At 44.8% G+C, this 23,266-nt stretch overlaps 1 protein-coding gene across 1 annotated transcript; it reads right to left on the bottom strand.

Moving 5' to 3' along the window:
- Nucleotides 1-22,091: 22,091 nt before the first annotated feature.
- On the bottom strand, nucleotides 22,092-22,852 carry LOC119651804 (myosin-4-like). Its single transcript, XM_038055592.1, has 2 exons — nucleotides 22,442-22,852; nucleotides 22,092-22,287 (listed from the first exon to the last, which is right to left on the bottom strand). Exons 1-2 carry the CDS (start codon nucleotides 22,685-22,687, stop codon nucleotides 22,273-22,275), a joined length of 261 nt encoding a protein of 86 aa, XP_037911520.1. The 5' UTR covers nucleotides 22,688-22,852; the 3' UTR covers nucleotides 22,092-22,272.
- Between the last annotated feature and the right edge of the window lie 414 nt (nucleotides 22,853-23,266).

The following is a 23,266-nucleotide window of genomic DNA, read 5'->3' as shown; positions in this document are numbered from 1 at the left end:
CAAGCTAAGCAGATCCAAAGGTAAATTCAAAAAAGTAAAAATAATAAAAAAATACTTCACTTCCTCCCAGGGAGCCACTCAGCCCCCTAACCCAATTTAAAAGAGATTTCTAACTTCATAATTCCGAAATCCAGTCACTCTTGAAAATATCGACAAAATCACAAAATCACCGACCATTTGTTTGAAGTGTGTAATCTCAAACCGAATTTTCAAGTTCAACTTTTCTGTAATGATCCTATGAACCACAAATTCCACTTCTTATGATTCCTCCTTAATCATATGCTAACCGGACCCGATCCCAAATTTCAAATGCCCGTCAACGCTACGCATACCACCCTCGCAATCTTCCCTCATGCACAAGTTCCCTCATTTCCAAGTATAAAATCCATTCATTGAGATTCAACAACCCCTAAACTCTTGTAAATTCCAGGAGGGTCCTTCGCAGAGGCTTAAAAGAAAGGAATTACGAGAGTTCGGATGCCTTCCAAGGACTCATTGCATGTCCTTACCGGGCCGAGGCCGAATATCAGGTTGCTACTGTTTAAGGAATGTGGGCATCCTAAAACTCAATAACTTCTCATAAAATGTCTCTCATCGTTGAACCCCCCGCCACCCGAACAGGAAGCCATTGTGCGAAAGGTCTAGGGCAGCCTGGCGAGTGAAGAAATAATGAAGGAACTCCAGGAACAGGCTCTTGTGGCATTAGAGTCATGTTTGGCAATTACATAACGAGTGGAAACCTTTGCCAAAATCATCTTAAGCACCACAAGGATGTGTTCCAAGAACAAGGTAAACGGAAGGGAAAGCAACGCGACGATAAGGTTGAGGGAAAAAAACCATAAATTCTTATAGGAGTGATTAACGGTCCATGTGGATTTTCACGTAATACTTCAGTCCCGGCGAGTACTAGCTGAGACTCGATGATTCCTTGGCTTTCTTAGTTCAGTTTTAGTGAAAAACGAAACCAAATTTTCACCAAGTGGCAACAAAAACCCCCCGACAGCAACAACAACTAGTAACAAGAAGCAGAACAAACATTATGTGGATCAAGGGGTGAGCCCAAGAATCAGCACAGCTGGAATTCAATGTGATTAATGAAAAACAACATGGATTTTGCTCGCCGGCAGACGCAAATACTTCCCGCTTCCATACAGTGTTGTGTTTGTTTCAAGGATTGTATTGTGCTGAGCGGACAGGGAGGCTGTCGTGGGGGCGGACGGGTGGGAAAGAATCCTTTTTGTGAGACTGTCAAAGAGCTGAACGGGAGCCACAGGAAAAAAAGCAGAAACAGAAGCATTAAACCCAACAGACTGAACAGAACGGAAAATGAAAAGTTAAGTGAATTTCCCTTAAGTGCTAATGATTTTCTTGATGTTTTCACTCCAATTCAGGGAGTTAGACGTCGTTGCTGTCACTTTTAGTTATAATTCGGCTAAAGAAAGTATTAAGGGAAGCGAGACCGATTTTATTCGGATCCAGAAGTTTCTTGGGATGTGAGTTGCATGGAGTGCTCGAGAGAAAATGGTACTTCAATGATCCTTTCGAGCGTGGTGAATTCTAATTGATTCGATTCTCTCTGCCTTCAGGATACTAAGGGATCCTTCGGAAGACAAGTAAATTTATAAACTGCAGACAAGGATTTCATATGGAAGCTACTCCTACTTGGATAGGATTTTTCTCCTGTTATTCTTACACAGCCTTCAAGGAATTTGGCACGAAATCTCCATTAGAAAGGGTGTTAAAGTCGATGATAAGAATAGGATCAGTCGAAGGCTTCGATATTCCCTGGAAGTAGTTTGCTTGGAAACATTTTTTAAAGCAACTATGGAACAAAATAATTCCTCATTCGCCGATTCCGGAAATGTATTAAAAGGATATGTTCTTTAAAGACTCTCTCTCGTGAAGACCTACATTGTCAGTCGCTAATTATTCAGAAGATTACTGAAATCACTTTTCTCTCCCTAAAGGTGTAGACAAGGAATGGTTTTGAATATGGCTACCACTTCCTCTTGAATTTGATAGTGCATGTTCTTTTGCAACTCTTTTCTAATACTTAATACTCTTTAATCCATGCTTTTTCTTGGTCGGGAAGTGGAAGGTATTTCAACATAAAGCGCTGGACTCCTGTCTCAGACATACTACCGACTAAAAAACCTCTCGGTTGCTTCTAGGACACTAACCCGGAATCGAATAACACATTACCTCAGCGCTGCCCTATTCAGTATATAAGCATAACCTCATGATTCACTAACCCCGAGCTACCCTGCTATCTCTCCTATCCATGTCCCCCTTTTCACCTCACGAATTCCTTGAGTGTAACGTACAACTCTGTTCGACGTCTCCTCGCTCTGGAGCAGGGTCTCAGTTATGGTGTCCGGAGACAACTGACACCTTTCCGTTGATAGACGATAGCAGTGACGCTCTCACCTTCTGCAGAACAATAAGGAGTGGCACGCATCATTCAATACATCCTTGCAATCAATGCAGTGATGATTTCCCGATTGCGCTCAAGTAAAACTGAAAATAACCGTGCCTTCTGAGCAGCTGGGTTAGCTGATAGTCAACCCTCCAATCTCTCGATGGAACTACGGCCGTACGATGCGATGCGTGGTCCATCCACCCCCGATTTTCTTTTCCAGGATAATGGCATGCCCTGAGAATGCGGGCTCTCTTGACAAGTGACAGCTTCCTTATTTCCCCACCTTTTTTGAGGTATATAAACCTCCACTCAGTTGCATGGTGAACGATTGGAGTAATTCCTGCTTCCACAATAACCCTTAGCCGTTGTATTTGCGCTTAGCGTTTATGGTACATCGTTTTGCTGGGAGCGTCCGTGCATATATTGGACATCAACCGGCAAATCGCAAAAAATCGAACTGCAGCCTTGGAGGGCATTTCAGTTCGCTCCGAAAAGACGATCGTTTCACCAACCTGAACAGGGAGGACTGTGGAAATTCTCTCCTTAATCAGGACGATCACCTCAGGTTTCTCCAGTGCCAAGGAGTCTCCATGCTCAATCATCCGTCTACGGACTTATCATTCCCAGTGAGCACTGAGGTTATTTAACCGTATATGCGGCAACTAGTGCCACAACGTCATCCGCGATCCCACCAAAAGCACTTCATCAGGCATCTCGAGTCATAGCAGACTATCGTGTAAGGCGTTCCAAAAGTCCGAGCCTAGGATAAGTCCGTCGACCAACCCTGACGTCGTACGGTAGGGTTCTTTAAATAGTCCCTCAATATCCGTAATAGGTAGTCTGGATATAGAACCAATTTGACAGCACATTAACCATGTGGCACCACCTCGAAGAATTAAAAGTGTTACTTACGTCTAGCGACACAAGGAGCACCACTCGTCAACAAAGGCAACTGTGCGCCTCAACCAGTCTCACCGCTTGGAGCACTTCCTCAATTACCTCAGTTGTGGATCGCCTCGTACTAAGACCATATTATTTCGGCGAGCAGCACGTATTGCATCAGCGAGCCTTGGCTTGATACACTTTACCCATGCTTGTCATCACGAACTCGCTTTTCAGTGGGGGGGGAGGACAGCCACCGTCAAATATGCTTTGAGTGGCTTGAGTAACAAGTCCGGCATATGCTTGGATACAATTTTTAGCATTTTGCAGGGAATACCATCCGGCCCAGGTGATTTTTCGTCATTCACGGATAGGACCGCCTCTTCCAGTTCCTTGTAGCGCGTGAAGAGTAGGCAATCCCCCTGCCTTCGAAAGCGTCAGTTTTAATGGGGTGGACAGGAAAAAGTGCCTGAACGATTTCTTCCATCTTCACTGCTTCGATTAAACAGGATGAACGATAGGCACCAAGTTTTTTGGTGATCAACTTGTATCCGGGGACCCATGACGCCATTTTTAATGTCACTGATTATATTTTGCCAATAGCGTGCTTTTTACCGGCTGATTTCGTGGCGGAGCTCTTTCTTCGCCTCCTTGTATTCTGCGAATCAGAGGGTTACCTCATCTTGATCTTTTGCATGTTGAGCAATCCGCCAAAGTCTTAAGCAGTTCTTTCGTAGACTAGCAATTTCAGCTGTCCACCATTACGGGACGGAATCTCCTTTTGGGGACCGATGTATTGCCAGCTCCGGAATGATAAATACATTAACAATTCAGGGGCCTTTTAGCCCTTTTGACTAAACTTCGGAAAATTTACTAAAGCCGATTTTTCCCATGATAAACTCGGTGGGCACTGTGTGTAATTTGTGTGCCCCGAGAATCTGGTTGGGGCATGCTACATTCGAATGGTGTGGCGATAAAACCTCTTCCAACTAGATGTGCCCCCTCCGTGTTTCGAATCTCATCCTCCAAGGTAACGAGCTTATTATCCGTTCTGTGTGAACTAAGCGCTAAAAAAAAATCGGTTCACACATCGAAGTCATTTTTTCGGCCAGGACTCCGCACTGACAAGTTGACCGTATCTGGCACCCAGATGGTAGTAGTGCCAGATATATCGGCATACCACGATGCTAGACATTGCCCGTTGAAGAGCAAAAATTCCGCTTGCAGAACGTGGATCATAGTGTTTGCCTTGTTACCTTTTGCAACTTTTCTTTGAAGACCTAGTCCTACCAGAATTGGTAACAGGAGGCACATCTTCTTTTTGCAGACCGCAGTCATACAAAGTCCTTGCCCTCTGCAAACCCCTGCTATGTGCAGGTTGGAACTCCCTCCGCCTTATCCTGCAAATGATCCACTCGATCTTTATTTTCCCGGCATGAAGCAGTTGGCACGCTGTCTTCTCAGGGACAGTGACAACGACCATTTTGTAACTCCTGGCTTGAAGTTGATCCTAACTGTGTAACCCATTTTTATTACTTCCTCTACCTCTTCCGTATTCGCGAGACAATCCAGACTCCTCATTTCGAAGGTGTACACGGGTTCTAGGCTGAACTGCTTTCGTGCCTAGAATGCTCCGGACTATCCAGCAGCAGTTCGACTCGACAAGTATATCGCCGTTTCGAGTCCCCCGGATAGATTTGAGGTCTACCCAGCATCTTCTGGTTTATTCAGATTTTTGCTTCATTATTCGATTCTCTGTCAACGCTATACGTTCTTGTTAGGGATGATGATATTATAGTACTTTTTGAAAAAGGTTTTTGAACCACCATCAATTTCTCACTCTGTCTGTCTTCCATTTCATGTCAAAAATAGGGGTCATGTGCGCCCCTGGAAACTGTTAGCCCCGATACATCTCCCACCAATGAAGACGATTGCCAGGTAAAACCCTGCTTGGAAGTTATACAGTTCCTGCCGTTTGAGAATGTCGAATCGGTATAAAATCAATCGGGCTATAAACAACTCCTCCTTACATATGTAAATCTGCGGGCCCAGGAACTGTAGCCTATAGAAATTCATCAGAACTGTTTTCCGTTAGGACACTTGCTGCAATCCTGGGAACGCGCTCGCAAGTAATTTTCGACTACGAAATAGGAGGGCTATGAGTCTCCCAAAAACTTTCAGTCAATCGCACTCGCCTGATTTATTTTTAAGACCCCAGGTTGCGTCCTGGACATCCAGTTGTGGAGGGTGGAGGGGTCGATCCTCTCCAAGCCTCCCCAGACCTACCTCGAAGACAAATCCACAAAGACTGCTCTTTACGAGGTCCTTAAAATGGTTAAGGGGTCATTATATAGCAAGCAACATACATTAGCTGATTTCCCAGATGTAGGCGACGGACTCAACAACATAGGTACCATTATGAAGGCTCTAACCAGAATCAAATTAAAGATTAAAAATCAAGATAAAGCGATCTAATCTGAGAGGTAGCGATTCTTTACCGATTTTACCGTCGCATCAAGGTGGTCAGCGGAGTAGAAGTGGGACTATTCTCGGATACACCCAATGTAGCCGGGTAATGTGGCCTTTCTAGATACGACAGTTTATTGCAAACAGAGGCACTGGCAATACCAATGGCATCTTGATAACTGGGACATGAGCTGAGTTCCAAAAACACATAGTCGTTCATATTGACAGGCAAGCCGCCATCAAGTCCTTGTAGTTGCGACGACTCCAAGCTAGTGGGGCTATGCAGAGATGCACTGAACAATATGGGCTACACGACCAAAGTCCAATTCCTATTCTTTCCCGATCATAGAAACTTAGAAGGGAATGAGCAAGCTGACGTACTGACCAATCTGGGCTCCAATCTTGATAGTCCTTCGATGGACACAGACTGCATCCCGCTGTCGACTGCGACTGGGGTTGAGTCTTTTCAGAATGCTTGACAGCCTGGTCTAAATCAAAGAAAAGCGTGACTTTCCTACAACAAAATTCGATCGAAGGAGCTTTTGGGTCAGAGACGCCTGATTGCATACAGGATTACAAAGGTTTGCACGGCTCACTAATGCATGAAGGATCATGTTGTCAGACTGGGCACATCTTGCAATTCGCATGGTCGAAATTATGAACAGGAGCGAACATCCTCAGATTGTGGGCACTAACAACTCTTTGAGAGATCTGAAAGAAACCTCTAATTGTTAGATTGGGGAACTGCTACTTTCCATGGATGCTAAAGTTTGGCTTTGAAGGGATGAGCCTTCAAAATTCGGCTCACATGTTCTTCCCCCATCAGTCACGCTCTGAGCGGTTTGTGGCGGCGTACCCCAGGGGAGAGGGGAAGGCTATGATTACTAGCTTCGAATATAACCTTAAGTAAGTTACTGACTTCAGTGGTTATTTTTAGATGTTCAACTTTCTTCGGTGGAGTGTGGTTTCCTAGTACCTAGAGCGATAATTCGTCATGTCTGTCCTTTTTCCCTATGTAGACCTAAAACAAGTCGGGAAACCGGAAGCTGAGCGCTTCAGGTATGAAAGGTTTTGTTTGCTTCTTCTGCGAGTATATTTCAGTGCAGAACTATCCCATTTGTACGCAGCCCGTTATGTATATGCATTTAGCATGTCTGCAGTAAATTTATACGGTAAAGTCAACTTTGTTACTAATAGTATGATTTTGATCAAACTTGGGGATAATGTGCTTCATATTATATTTTATACTACTACCAACTTCTATAACTCTGGGACAAACTTAAGGGGGGGGGTTTTACTCAATTTTCCCAAAAATATGGTAATCTACTATTATTAACTTAATTTGGACAGATATCGATATGGAGAGTATTTTGAACCCTGGGCACCATATAGAGGCAGCTTTATGATTTTTTTCAAATTTTTCGGTGGGGTAGTTTCTGAGAATGTGTCCGTTAAAGAAATCATCACTTTCCACCCCTCCCACCCCCCGCCTTTCCAATAAATCTCAAAAATAAGACCGACTTCGGAAAATACTAATCGCGACCTTTCATTTGATACCCCACATGACTATATTCGGTGAATAAAATTTGTATACCCCACTTTTACATGTATGGTGACCCTCCCTAAATCTCAACATGTCACTCACTACATGTCTGGGCGCTCACAGTTCCCACCTTCTCACCAAATTTCGTGTCAATCGGTATAGCCGTTTCTGAGAAAAATGCCTGTGACAGACCGACGGACAGACGGAGTCGCTCAGGATTTACTCGAGCAGACCACGTTCGAATCTAAGATGGAAGTTGCCATCATAAGTGAACCGTATAGAAACCGTCACGGTGGCGTATGGGTCACAGATTCCATTGGTGGAGCGGCGATATGGGCTTGTGGTCGACAGGCCATACAATGTACTGCAAGGCAGGCAGCCAGTGGCTTTGTGTGGGTGAAAATAAGTGGTGTATATGTATACAGCTGCTACGCCCCACCAAGTTTGACACTGCCTGAATTCGAGCAAATGCTTGATAATCTTGTTCTCGACGCAAGGGACGAAGTCCAAAGGTGATTGCGGGTGATTTCAATGCTTGGGCCCTAGAGTGGGGCAGCAGAGAATCAGACGCTAAGGGGCGCAGTCTATTAGAAGCTTTTGCGTAGATGGACATAGTTTTGGCTAACGAAGGTGCTGTAAACACCTTTCAGAAAGGGGAGTCAGGCTCGGTTGTAGACCTGACCTTTGTCGGCCCTGCGCTGGCGCGTGGTATGTCCTGGTGCGTCAACGAATGCTACACCCACAGCAATCACCAGGCAATCTTCTTTGAGACATGTATCGAGCCACAGGGCAAAGAGCTATCATGCCCGAAACCGAAAAAGGTTTCAGGGTGGTCTGCAAAATCTTTGGATGAGCAGACCTCCATACAGGTGTGGTTAGATCAACCTGATAAAGCAAGCGCATCTACGGAAAGAGCCGTCCATCTGGCTCAATGCATCGCCAAAGCATGTGACGCGTCTATGCCTAGGAGGTGCTCATTCCCCAGTAGAAGACCAAACTACTGGTGGAATGATGAACTGACCGGTCTTCGATCAGCCTGCCACCGAGCCAGAAGAGCGGCTTAGAGGGCGGTAGGTAGAGTTGATCAAGGGCAAAAAGAGTGCGCCTATAAGGCAGCCCGCAAAATCCTCAAGCTCGCCATCCAGCGGAGCAAGACGAAATGCTTTAAGGAGCTCTGCTCAGAAGCGGACATAAACCCGTGGGGGAGTGCTTATAGAATAGTGATGGGACAATTCAGAGACCGCTCCTCTCCGCAGATCACGTGTCCCACCCTCTTGCTGAAAATCATCCAGGGGTTGTCCCCCAGCAAGAGGAGAGCACCGACATATTCCAACCACCTCTGAATGTGACGGCAATTCCTCCCGTCACCAGAGACGAACTGCTGGAGATCTGCGGCAGAATAGGAGACAATAAAGCGCCGGGTCTGGACGGAGCACCGAATAAGGCCCTTAAGCTTGCCGTAAAATCCAGGCCGGACATGTTCGCGGAGTTGTTCGAAGCGTGCATGTCCGAAAGAATATTTCCGGCGGCTTGGAAGCGACAGAAGTTGGTACTTCTGCCTAAGCCTAGTAAACCTCCAGGTGAACCACCCTCATACCGACCCATATGTCTTTTGGACACGGTGGGGAAAATGTTAGAGCGGGTAGTCTATAATAGATTACTCCCGGTTGTTGAGAACCAAGGCAGCCTTTCAGATCGGCAGTATGGGTTCCGAAAAGCCAAATCAACCATTGATGCCATCAAATTAGTTACTAGCTCGGCCGAAGATGCAATTCACGGAAAAGGGTAGTACCAGCAAATATTATGTGGTAGTAACCCTGGACGTGAAAAATGCATTCAATTCGGCCAATTGGAATCTAATACGCAAATCCCTAGCGAAGGTTGGTATTCCCGCCTATCTAACTGATATCGTCGATAGTTACTTAACTGAAAGGAGGCTCTGGTATGACACTGATGACGGACCGCAGGAGTACGTTGTTTCCGCGGGTGTCCCACAGGGCTCCGTATTGGGCCCACTACTATGGAGGAAGCCACAGTGGTGGGTTACGCTGACGACATACCACTGGTTGTTGTCGCAAAGCATCTTGAAGATGCTGAGTTATACTCAAGCGAGGCAATTGGTGCTGTCGAATGCTGGTTGGAGAGCTCTGGTTTGACGCTTGTGGAGGAAAAAAACAGAAGCGGTCCTCATCACGAAGCGCCGGAAGAGAAATTATGCCAGTGCTAGAATCGGGAATCATATCATCACTTCCAAGCCGACCATCAAATACTTGGGGGTGGTGATATACAGGAAGCTCAGCTATAAGCATGTTCGTGATAAATCATCCACTGCTAGTATGGCCCTGGCGAGGATGATGCCGAACGTGGGAGGGCCACGGCATACCTCTAGGTTGCTTATAGCCAGAGTGGTGACCTCAATCATGCTCTATGCGACCCCAGTTTGGAGCGAGGCATTGCGGATGCCAGTTAACAATAGCAAACTGAATGCAGTCTACAGGAAGACAGCTCTGAGGGTATGCTCTGCCTTCAAGACTGTCTCAGATGACGCAGCATTCGCCATCTCTGGAATGATGCCGATTGACATCTTGGCAAATGAGATGGCGAATATATACCATGCGAAGCCAATCTCTTCCTTATCGCAGACGAAGAATGCTGAGAGGGAGAGATCCATAAATAGATGGCAAGAGCGGTGGGAACGCTCGGGAAAGGGTCGGTGGACTCACACGCTCATTCCTGCCATCAAGGAGTGGTTGGAGAGACGACACGGTGAGATTAATTATAATCTCACAAAGTTTCTCACGGGACATGGAGGATATCTCCAATACCTTCACAGGTTTAAATTGGAGACTTCACCTGACTGTCCAAATTGCGAGGGAGTCCTGGAGGACCCAGAGCATGTATTCTTCCACTGTCCGAGATTTGTGGAAGAAAGGAGGAATCTAGAGGAGACTCTAGGAGAGGTGCTGGTACCAGAAAATCTGGTGCCGAAAATGCTAGCACATCAAGAGAATTGGAATGCGGTCAAGTCCATGATCGCATCTATGCAAGATAAATTGCGAAAGGCAGAGGAAAGGAGAAAAACGCGGTTAAGTGCGCCGCGTATAGAAGAAATGGGATTAAGCTAGAGTGAGCTGACTCCGCCCCGTGATGTAATACCATATGGTGGTTCCACGGGGCAGGAAGGGAGTCGCGGGTGATTTTAGTGGGTAAAAATCCCACACTGTGGTGTGTCCAGACCAGTGTCTTTTGAAGATTTCCACCTCCTCAACAAAAAAAAACGGACAGACGGACAAACAGACAGACAGACAGACATTGAACCGATTTTAATAAGGTTTTGTTTTGCAAACAAAACCTTAAAAATCCTAACACGAGAAGATTCGTATACTACCTCGACCAAACCCCATGAGCTACTGTCCGGGAAAGTGTTTGTGAATGGTGAAATGATGATAGGTTTGCATGACATCCCCTCTATGATTGTTGGCAATAGCAGGAGTCAAATGATTTTTTTTTTGTCATTCGCCAGTTATATATCTGAACTCTCTATATAGTCTATTTCCCGGACAACCTTCCTAAATATTTTCAACAATTTATTGGATGAAAGGATGAACCTGTATCCGTCATATTTGGTCTCCCGCCCCAGGTGTGAAGCCGGGTGACTTGTACATCGTTAAACAAGGACTTTCCACTAATCGGTTGATATTTAACTTGAATGCCAGCCCAAATTTGCAAAGGATTGCACTATAGGAGCACAATCTCATCAAATCCGCTTGCATTTCTCATCGACTCCTACTTGCAAAAAGCAGACAATACAAAATACTTTGCATTCATGCGTTAGGCAGCGTATTCAAAACAACTTCACTTTCTCCGAAAAGAATTTCCTAATGAATTTTCGCCCTATGAACAGCACTGGACGGACGAATAAGATACAAAAGCTGCTCCTGGAATGAGTGGCTGAACATTTTTCAGGAAAATTAAATTCCTTAGTTGGATTTTCAGGAGAATATTTTTTTTATCTCTTCTTTGTTCCTGCTCCTTCCACAAGTACAGGTTTTTTTTTTTTCTTCGGTATAAATTGTTATTGCTACCTCATCGGAAGGACAGATAACTTGCTCCAATCAAACGAAAGAATTTCACAGAATCGTTTACATCGTTGACATCTTGGCAAATGAGATGGCGAATATATACCATGCGAAGCCAATCTCTTCCTTATCGCAGACGAAGAATGCTGAGAGGGAGAGATCCATAAATAGATGGCAAGAGCGGTGGGAACGCTCGGGAAAGGGTCGGTGGACTCACACGCTCATTCCTGCCATCAAGGAGTGGTTGGAGAGACGACACGGTGAGATTAATTATAATCTCACAAAGTTTCTCACGGGACATGGAGGATATCTCCAATACCTTCACAGGTTTAAATTGGAGACTTCACCTGACTGTCCAAATTGCGAGGGAGTCCTGGAGGACCCAGAGCATGTATTCTTCCACTGTCCGAGATTTGTGGAAGAAAGGAGGAATCTAGAGGAGACTCTAGGAGAGGTGCTGGTACCAGAAAATCTGGTGCCGAAAATGCTAGCACATCAAGAGAATTGGAATGCGGTCAAGTCCATGATCGCATCTATGCAAGATAAATTGCGAAAGGCAGAGGAAAGGAGAAAAACGCGGTTAAGTGCGCCGCGTATAGAAGAAATGGGATTAAGCTAGAGTGAGCTGACTCCGCCCCGTGATGTAATACCATATGGTGGTTCCACGGGGCAGGAAGGGAGTCGCGGGTGATTTTAGTGGGTAAAAATCCCACACTGTGGTGTGTCCAGACCAGTGTCTTTTGAAGATTTCCACCTCCTCAACAAAAAAAAAACGGACAGACGGACAAACAGACAGACAGACAGACATTGAACCGATTTTAATAAGGTTTTGTTTTGCAAACAAAACCTTAAAAATCCTAACACGAGAAGATTCGTATACTACCTCGACCAAACCCCATGAGCTACTGTCCGGGAAAGTGTTTGTGAATGGTGAAATGATGATAGGTTTGCATGACATCCCCTCTATGATTGTTGGCAATAGCAGGAGTCAAATGATTTTTTTTTTGTCATTCGCCAGTTATATATCTGAACTCTCTATATAGTCTATTTCCCGGACAACCTTCCTAAATATTTTCAACAATTTATTGGATGAAAGGATGAACCTGTATCCGTCATATTTGGTCTCCCGCCCCAGGTGTGAAGCCGGGTGACTTGTACATCGTTAAACAAGGACTTTCCACTAATCGGTTGATATTTAACTTGAATGCCAGCCCAAATTTGCAAAGGATTGCACTATAGGAGCACAATCTCATCAAATCCGCTTGCATTTCTCATCGACTCCTACTTGCAAAAAGCAGACAATACAAAATACTTTGCATTCATGCGTTAGGCAGCGTATTCAAAACAACTTCACTTTCTCCGAAAAGAATTTCCTAATGAATTTTCGCCCTATGAACAGCACTGGACGGACGAATAAGATACAAAAGCTGCTCCTGGAATGAGTGGCTGAACATTTTTCAGGAAAATTAAATTCCTTAGTTGGATTTTCAGGAGAATATTTTTTTTATCTCTTCTTTGTTCCTGCTCCTTCCACAAGTACAGGTTTTTTTTTTTCTTCGGTATAAATTGTTATTGCTACCTCATCGGAAGGACAGATAACTTGCTCCAATCAAACGAAAGAATTTCACAGAATCGTTTACGTCCTAAGATGATTCCAATTATTGAAGTACTTACCAGGGACAGAGAAAAAACCCAAGTGTACCTTGGACCGCACAAGGTACTGAAGCCTCTCAAAATCCTCCAATGTATGTATGTATTAAATCTGCCTGCATATGGTTCCTATATGCGTACTTGAAACTCAATTTTTCCCGGCATTTTACGGATCCTAAAGAAAAGCTACTTAGCAGAGGATATCTTCCGTGAAATCACATTGCCAATTGACCATACGTGCCCTTATTTTCGTTTATGTTAAGAACCTTTCCATTTATCATTGATCATTTGGCATTGGGTGGAAAGCACATGGGGCGTGCGGCAGGCAAAAAGTAAAACCTATCTCTTGAGGTTTCCCGCCACTCTGCCGTACGTCCCCATGAACTCTTTCTTGCTCTCATCACTCTCCCTGGACGACGTTTGGAATCCTCTTCCACCGTCTTTATTTCCGTTTTTATCCTTACGTTTTTTATTACCTTTTATAGAAATCGAATCTTCGGGCACAAAAAAAATAAGCTTTCGATTTTTATAGTTGGCCGGCGAGTACGTAGCCAAAGTATCTGAACGTACAATAGCAATAGATAGCCTATTATCGAAGTTTTTGCCTGGGATTAATTCAGCATCATTAGACTTTGAAAAGATATGGATTGCAAGATCTGTGTTTATGTCAATGACCGTAGTCCTGGCGCTCGGACGGACGACGGACCCGGCTAATGGCTATTTAAAGAAAATTGAAATAGGAAGGAAAAAAGATTTATGCGACGTGGGCTTGATATGATTCAATTAATTCGCAACGAAGAGTGGAGGTGGATACTGGAAAAAAGGATCGGTATCTGCAGGAATTATGTCTAGTTGGTATGCTGACATTTTCCAATTGCCGCTAAATGCTGATTAAAAGGTTTGTGAAGGTCAATTACAGCATGTTCCAGAGAGTAATCTGGATCATTAGGTGGTCTGCTCTCTCCTTTTAGATTAACGCATAGTTTTCTAGTCATGGATGACATAGAAAGCTGTGATAGTGTTCTAATTGGCCACTTATCTCCGGTGCTAAGACTTAAAAACAGTCGTAGGAATCTGTGCAGAATACTTCAGACACTTGCAGTTTCATCTAAGCCCTTTACCCAAATAGCAGATTTTTCCAAATCGTAGTTTAACCTACTAAAACCATCCCCACTTCCCCGCCCATGTCTCCGCAGGACCACCATGAAGTATTACTTGGCGAGGAAGGCTCTGGTTTACACCAGCACAAATAGGTCGCGCGTCCGTCACTCTTTCCAGGCTCGATTCAGTTCCTGAAGCTTTTCTTGTATCGAAATTACTGTTTCGTTTATCACACTCTCAATTCCTTCTAATTTCAGCATCTTCTCCACAAAATTGTGGGATCCGATAACTACATTGAGGGCATCGTTTAACATTTCCCTTTCATTCGTCAATCTCGGACAATGTTCTGGGCTATAGCAGCACATTCCGGACAGTCTTGGGACTCATCCAATCCGAAGCAATGTAAGTACTTCCTGTATCTTGTTTCCCCATCACTCAATATACGGAATCAGTGTATGGGTCCAGCGGCCTCTTTGGAAATTATCCCACGGTTGTTGCCATCTCCTTTATAGCTCCTTCATAATGGCTTTCCGGAAGCCCGCAGTCACTTCGGCCGGATTCGCCTTTCACCTCCGTTGAAGACAGTGTGACTCATTCACTAGAATCATCAGATCCACCAGATCATCCCCGCGATGCACTGATGCACCTTTACGCACTACACACCCTCAGCGCCATTGGCCGGTATGCTGAACTTACCCTTCCCTGGTTCACTGTGTTATCGAGTGCGCACGCCCAGGCAGGAGCTGCGTATAGCAGGGTGGATTTCACCACTCCTGCGATAAGCAGCCATCAACTAGATTTTGATTCTTCAATATTAGGCATCATCCTTGCTAAAAATCAGCTAGCCTTGCTGCCCTTTCACGCGCAGTGTCCCTTGAAGCTTAACTCAATGAACTGGTGGTCGGTTGGAATCTAATTATCGATTTTGAAAGGCCCCTTGTGGTTACCGATCCGGATTTTGACAGTATTGTTTCTCCTGCAATTGGCAATAAGAACCGCCTTATCTTCCGCCAGGTGCATTTTCACCATTTGGAGCCATGCTTTGATCGCATGAATGGTTTCACTTACATACAGTTCCACGTCCTGGTGGTGTTTCGCAAATACTACTAAAAATACTACTAAATACGCCAGGTCGTTTGCAAAACCAATCAACGTTGTCTCCTCTGACACGTGAAAGCCGAGCGCTCTGCCGTACATTATGTTCCACAGCAGGGACCTCAGTACGGAGCTTAGGGGAACACCTACTGTCACAACATATTCCTTCAGCCCATGGACCGTTTCGTACCAAAGAAGTTTCTCCGAGAGATAACTCTCGATTATCCGACCTAAGTAACCAGGAATAACCAGTTTAGCCAAGGTGCCGTTAATCCAACCGTAGTTGGGTGAGTTAAAGGCATTCCTGACATCCGGCGTCACCACCGCGCAGCACTTATCGGCGGCCAATGCCTCCCGAGCCAGGTCCACTTCTATTGCATCGACAGTGGACCGTGCTCTGCAAAACGCATACAGCCGCTCCGATAGACAACCCGCCAACTCGATGAAGGGAAGCCACCTGGTGTACATCACCCTCTCCAATATCTTCCCCATAATGTCTAAAAGACAGATAGGGCGATATGAAGAGGGTGCGCCAGGTGATTTTTCGAGCTTCGGTAGCAGAACCAACCTCTCCTTAAATATACTTATGAACCATGCGGGCTTAATTTTAGCAGCCAATTTCAGGGCTTTGTTTGGAATTCCATCTAATCCCGGAACCTTATTATCCCCAATTTGTCCACAAATCCCACCTAGTTCGTCCTCGGTCACTCCGAGACGAAGACGTCCTGTTGCACCATTGATTGAGGTCCACTCTATTACTGCTGAGGGAAAAGGATTCCGATTATTTTGAACAAGAGTCACGGGCACATCAATTGGGGTAATTTTCCACGAGTCTTGTTGATTATAACCTTGCGCACAGCGTTCCACGAGTTCGAATTTGCCTCAAGGCGCAACTGCTTGTAGCAATTCGACTTTCTTCGTATAACCTTCTCAAGGCTACTTCGAACATAGCGATATCCTTTCTCCGACTTCCGATGTTCTGGCTTCTCTCTTGTCCTTTGGCAGAGCCTCCTCGCTCGCAGACACGATGCTTTCAATAGCGCGATTTCTTGGTTCCACCAGTAGTTTGGTTTCATACTGTGGTGAATTCGTCGCGGCATTGTGAGGTTACCCGCTGACATAGCTGACTCACTTTTTCCACCGCCTTGCCCTTCAGGTCGTGACCTCCTTCTAATGCCGTCAGGAAAGTTTTTTGCGAAAGCCCCAGTGGACCACCCTGCTATTCTGTTTTTTCCGCTTCTGTTGCTAACTCGACCGTCGCCTCCCCTATTCCTGGTGTCGAGAAAGATGACTTGGTTGTTACTATGGGTGTGTGTGTTCACTCATCCGCCAAACCAACCCTCTCGCCAACGAAGCACTGAGGTACGTCAGATCGACGATCGAGCCTAGCCCTCTGCCTCGGAAAGTGGGCACACAACCAGCATTGACTAGTAGGATGTCCAGTTTTGAGAAGGTTTCAAGCAGGATTTGGCCCCAGGTGTCACTCAACTTCCACAGTCTAAGGCCCACGCGTTTAAATCGCCGGCAATTATTTTGGGCCTGTGTCTTCTCGCTAGATTTGCTTAGTTCCAGCATCAGATCCCCTATGACTCCCACTGCCGCCGAGGGTCTGTGAATTCCAGATCAGCTTCGATTTTGCGAAGGATATCAGCGTAAGATATATCTTCCTTCTTGGAAATGATGATTATTTCCGGATGAATTTTGTTTCTTCCTTCTGCCGCTTTTTGCCGCCCACCTTTGTCCATTCTTCGGGTTTACGAGCTATAGACGCTTCCCCCTTCGTCAAAGTTGGGGCCGCAGTCGAAGAACTGCCCGGAACGTTCCCCAGCGCACCTTTCTTCTGCGAAGAGGCCATTTTCTTCTTCGCCACTTGCTGGGTGCAAAGGGATTCACTCCGTTTGTCGGTGTTCTCATCTACCTTATGTTGAGGAGGTGTCCCCAGCGTCTCTCGCGAGATTTTGTCACAGAACGCGCGGACGTTTTTTCCTCCACCGCCCTAATATAGGACAACTTAATGCCACGTATCAGAGCCCTAATATTTTGTTGGGTATTCCGTCTCTGCTTGGTGAACTCTCAGAGTTCATTTATGCGTTCCCGCAGTGAAATAAATGCTATTGTAGTTTGCTGCCTTCCCCATTCATCTTTTGCAGCATAAGTCAATCCGGGGACTATCAAAGCTCCTTTCCGAGTACTGCGATGAATCTCGACTACCTCGTATGTAATATGTTTCCCTCAGTGTTGACCTGCCAAGTTTCGAGTTTTAAGGAAAGGATCCAGTGTAGATCTCATTTCCACTCCACTAAGAACACTCAGGGTGTTAGTCATAGTACACTTCGGTCACTACAGTCTACACCCAGAACATCTAGGAAGGCAATTTCCAATACAACTAAAATTCAGGCCAAACGGAGAAACTCAAGAGGGGGCCAACAATAACCAGGAAAGAATCTATGGACGCGTACTCCCTCTTTGTGCTTCTAAAGGACCGATGGAGGCTTATAAAAAAAACGACAGCCAAAGCACATAAAATCCAAAGGTTCGAATAAAGTCTACAGGCGTCCAGATGAAGAATCAGTACCAAAAAGCAGCCCGCATTTTTACAAGATTGGAATTAACAACTTCAAGTAGATTTGGTGGATGAGAAATTCGTCATCCAAAAACTAGCCCAAGAGGCTCAGAATAACACGGAAATGAGGATCTCGGAGATGGCAGTTAATCGCCTGAAAGATCACGTACCAGACTAACTGCGGATTCCCACGATTTCCTAGCGTCATGTGAAGCCCAACTGTAAATGATCCAAATGTAGTTGCCAAACCTCAATATAGCAAAGTTAAATCTGCAATTCAAAATTCAGGGGGGCCTGAGCGTTCATCATGAAAGAGGAGCCTCTCAGTCAGGAATGCCTGGAAACGTCAGAAAAAGCAAACTGTACACCAAGGACAAGCATTAGAATGCTAAAGTGATGGTATACCAATTAACTAATGGAATACCAATTAACTATTGGTTTGGGATGTCAAAGCAAAATATATGCTAGGGTGTATAGTACAGCTCAGGGTGACTGTCTTCTTCATATTGTTGTTACTATTAACCATCAAGCCTGTAAAAGTGATTGAGCGGGGATTTTCACCTCTCGAACAGTTGCAGTAGTCCGAATGATGTTACTCTCATAACAGACACTGAAACTTTTATGGTCAGTAACTCATCATCGTCAACGGCGCAGCAACCGATATCCGGTCTAGGCCTGCCTTAATAAGATTTTGCGCCGAAGTCCCCCAATTCGATATCACTAAAAGCTGTCTAGCGTCCTGACCTACGCCATCGCTTTATCTCAGGCAGGATCTGCCTCGTCTTCTTTTTCTAATATAGATATTGGCCTTATAGACTTTCCAGGCTAGTTCATCCTCATCCATACGGATTAAGTGACCCGCCCACCGTAACCTATTGAGCCGGATTTTATCCACAACTTGACGGTCATGGCATCGCTCATAGATTTCGTCGGTATGTAGGCTACGGAATCGTCCATCCTTATGTCGGGGGCCAAAAATACTTCGGAGGATTCATCTCTCGAACGCGGCCAAGAGCTCGCAACTTTTCTTGCTAAGAACCCAAGTTTCCGGGGAACACATGAGGACTAGCAAGATCATTGTCTTGTACAGTAAGAGCTTTGACCCCATGATGAGACGTTTCGAGCGGAACAGTTTTTGTAAGCTGAAATAGGCTCTGTTGGCTGACAACCACCGTGCGCGGATTTCATCATCGTAGCTGTTATCGGTTGTGATTTTCGACCCTAGATAGGAGAAATTATCAACGATCTCAAAGTTATAGCCTCCTATCTTTATTCTTCCCGATTGACCAGTGCGGTTTGATGTTGTTGGTTGGTTGGTTTTCGGTGCTGACGTTGCCACCATATATTTTGTCGTACCTTCATTGATATGCAGGACAAAATGGTCGATCTGGATGAAAGTTGTTTGTACATCTCGGGTGGTTCTTCCCATGATATCGATATCGTCAGCATAGGCCTGTAGTTGGGTGGACTTAAAGAGGATCGTACCTCTTGCATTTACCTCAGCATCACGGATCACTTTCTCGAGGGCCAGGGTAGAGGACGCATGATAGGGCATAACCTTGTCGTAAACGGTTGTTGATATTGAATGGTATTGAGAGTGATCCCGCTGCTTTGAGCTAGCCTCGCACGTTGGTCAGGGTCAGCCTAGTCAGTCTTATTAATTTCGTCGGGATACCGAATTCTCTCATGGCCGTGTACAGTTTTACCCTGGCTATGCTATCATAGGCGGCTTTAAAGTCGATGAACAGATGGTGCAACTGTTGTCCATATTCCAACAGTTTTTCCATCGCCTGCCGCAGAGAGAAAATCTGATCTGTTGCTGATTTGCCTGGAGTGAAGCCTCTTTGGTATGGGCCAATGATGTTCTGGGCGTATGGGACTATCCGGCCTAGCAAGATAGTGGAGAATATCTTATAGATGGTACTCAGCAACGTGATACCTCTATAATTGCTGCACTGTGTGATATCTCCCTTTTTATGTATGAGACAGATTATGCCTCGTTGCCAATCGTCAGGCATTGATTCGCTGTCCCATACCTTGAGCACAAGTTGATGCACCACTTGGTGTAACTGGTCGCCTCCATATTTCACCAATTCGGCTGTAATTCCATCGGCTCCTGGCGACTTATGATTTTTTAACCGATGAATTGCACGGACTGTTTCTCCTAAACTTGGTGGTGGCAGTATTTGTCCGTCGTCTTCAGTTGGCGGGACCTCCAACTCGCCGATGTTCTGGTTGTTCAGTAGCTCATCAAAGTACTCAACCCATCGCTCTAATATGCCCATTCTGTCGGAAATCAGATTTCCCTCTTTGTCTCGGCAGGATGAGCATCGAGGTGTATAAGGCTTCATCCTGCTGACTTGTTGGTAAAACTTGCGCGCCTGGTGCGGTTGCTCCCTGTACTTTTCGAGTTCACAGAACTGTTAGTTCTCCCAGGCTTCTTTCTTCCATCTATGAAGTCGCTTCTCCGGTCCGCGGAGTTCGTGATAAGTCTCAGCGCGTACTCGCATCCTTTGAAAATGCAACATTACTCGGAATGCAGCATTCGTCCGTTCCGTTGCTAGTTTACATTCATCGTCAAACCAGACAAGTATGTTTCTGTCCTATCAATGATAACGTTCTTCAGGTGGTTATAAAAATCATTTCTTTATGCTTCATCTCCAGGATCTCTCTTGACTGCGGTTATTGCGACATCCATTTCCCTCTTATAGGTGTTGCGGAGGGCAGTGTTGTGGATGGCTTCAGTGTTAACCTGATTGTCAGAGGGGATTGTAGGTAGTGTCGTAATTCGAGCTCAAAGCACCATGCCAACGACATAGTGATCCGAATCTATATTGACACCCCTATATGACATTTATCAAGGTTGAGAGGTGATGGCGTTCGATTAAGACGTGGTCAATTTAACTGAAAGTGGATCCGTCTGGAGAGGTCCACTTTTATTTATGGACCACTTTCCGCGCAAACCAGGAACTTCCAACCACCATTTCGTGGGATACTGTTAATTGAATAATCCGCCTTCCGTTATCATTTGCATTTTGATGTAAGCTATGGGAGCCGACGTGTCGCCTGAATACGGGCTTCATCCCTACTTGGCTATTAAAATCTCCAAATATGATTTTGATGTCGTATCTGGGACAGGCTTTGAGGGTTCGCTCTACTGCCTCGTAGAAGGCATCCTTTTCCGACTCTGCATTCTCCTCTGTAGAGGCGTGAACGTCAATGAGGCTTATATTTCTAAACTTGCCTCGCAAATGCAGAGTGCATAGCCGTTCGCTTATGTTCTCAAAGCCGATAACAGCAGGTTTCATTTTTTGGCTGACTAAGAAACCTACTCCGAGCGCACGGTTTACTGGGTGGCCACTACAATATATGCTGTCGCGACTCTTCTCCAGGAAACAAGCCTCTGTCCAACGCATCTCCTGCAACGCTGTTACGTCAGCCCTATATTGGGACAGGGTATCGACTAGCTGCTTGGCAGCTCCATCTCTGTACAGGGAGCGCACGTTCCATGAGAAAATGCGCAAATCGTTGTTCCGTTGTCGTTGCTGAATTCATAATTGTGTTCAGTCCAGTCCGAGGCTCCTGTTGTGGCTTCGTAACAAGTTGTTTTCCATGTAGAGTTGTCGGCCCTACCCAACCCCCAACCTGGAGGACCAGTTGGTATAATTTGTCCCGTTTTAGGCGCGGGAGACTCGCGTTCATCCTTCTTCGTCTGCAGCTTTTCGTTGAGAAAGAGCTCCCAATGGTCACCACGTGGAGGTGGAGATAGGGTTCGGTGGGCGGGCGTTTCCCAGGTTCTATGCTCCATCGTGGATACCACTCCAGGTTTCGCCCTAGGACCTATACTACCCTTCGGCAATGGTCAACTATTTATTTATTTATTGTCGAAATTCCAGGTTTATTACAAGTGGCGCCCAACGCGGGACTGAAAATACCATGGAATATCGTGCCAAAACCTCGATTTAATTTCCTGTATTGGCATACAAAGTGGGTCTTGCTTGTGTCAATGTGTCAGCTGAACTTAAGGGTGCATGAATCTCAACGGTAAAAACTCGCGAAATTTCAAAAATAAGGTATAACTCTATACTTGTGGTTGACAATGGTCAAGGGAAGTAGTAGTCTAATCATCCCCTAACTTTCTGGTTGAACACAAAACTCTCCGGCTATCATCCACTCGCTTTTCTTAGTTGATTTTTGTTTTCTCTCTCTTTTCGCTTCAAAGAAATTCTGATATTCAAAGACCTCCGTATTGTAGACAAACCTATTTGGACCAAGAAAATGGAAGTGCAGTGGTTTGCCGGGTCCTATATTTATTCAGAAAGGATATAAAACAAGTAGGTTACAATCAGTTTTTTTCTTAATTATAATTTATATTTTTGACGGTTACGTGTCCCTTATATAGTCAACACTCATTTTGTTTAGCCATTCGTCTCAGCTGTATGAGTTATTCTTCCAGACATAACCTTGGTGATCCTTAATTTTGAATGTTCTGAAAGTCAAAAACACAGAAAATAGAAAATATTGAAAATCCAAAAATAGATTCAAGTCATTTTTTAGAAAGAGTATTTCACTTTGCAGTGGCTATTTTTACTTTAGCCATATTTCACTGTGGAGAGCGAGGAACATGCACCTCACGAACTTACCTGTAATGTCTTCTCAATGTTGCCCTTCTGAGAGTCCAGCTGCTCATATTGTTTCACACATTCCTCCAGATTCTGCCTTTCCTTGGTCACTTCATGCTTGATGTCTGCATTTTCCATTACAAGTTTAGTAGCTGCTTCCTCAGTTTCTCTCCTCAATTGTTCCTCTCGCGCTGCAGCTTCCTCTGCTTTCCTAATTCGTTCACGTAAGGCTTGGAGGCGGGCAATTGAATCAGTTAAGTCACTCATTGTTGGCGAATTTTTAGGTCAACTATTCGAAATACACTTTTAACAGCACCCAACAATCTTTCAATAACACAGATACTCTGCTTCAACAGTATCTAATTCCAATTCACTCAGATGGTCTCACTTTTGTCTGTTTCGCTGAAACCCACCAGCTAAACTGCGAAATTTCGGTTTCCAATGTGTGATTTATTTATAAAAAACATGTTTTGGTTTATTTTTGAGAAATCTTCACGGAGAGTATCTTCGACATTTTTATTGAAATAAATCATAAATATATCAAGCAATAATTACACGGAGGAAATTACATTAGTTATGAGAATGAATTTCCAAATTTATCAAATTGGCAATGACCATGAAAATTATTGGAAGTCCTTCATCAAAAGACGCAATAAATTGCTCCACTATTAAAATATTTGAGGGAAATTTTTGATATTGAAAAATTGGTTTTAAACTAAATGAGTTGAAAATTGTATGTGAAATGTTTGGGTAGATGTTCAAAAATTAAACATTCAAATAAGGACGCACGTGTTCGCCATCATGCAGAAAGCTCAGAGAAATAGAAGCACAATACGAGCTCTTTGA

Source organism: Hermetia illucens, chromosome 3 (assembly GCF_905115235.1).
Source record: "Hermetia illucens chromosome 3, iHerIll2.2.curated.20191125, whole genome shotgun sequence".
Taxonomy (NCBI): domain Eukaryota; kingdom Metazoa; phylum Arthropoda; class Insecta; order Diptera; family Stratiomyidae; genus Hermetia; species Hermetia illucens.
This window is presented reverse-complemented; position numbering and strand designations above follow the sequence as displayed.

Bases quoted from the DNA above. Each gene is read 5' to 3' on its own strand.
- LOC119651804 (XM_038055592.1), bottom strand. From the start codon at position 22,687: ATGAGTGACTTAACTGATTCAATTGCCCGCCTCCAAGCCTTACGTGAA.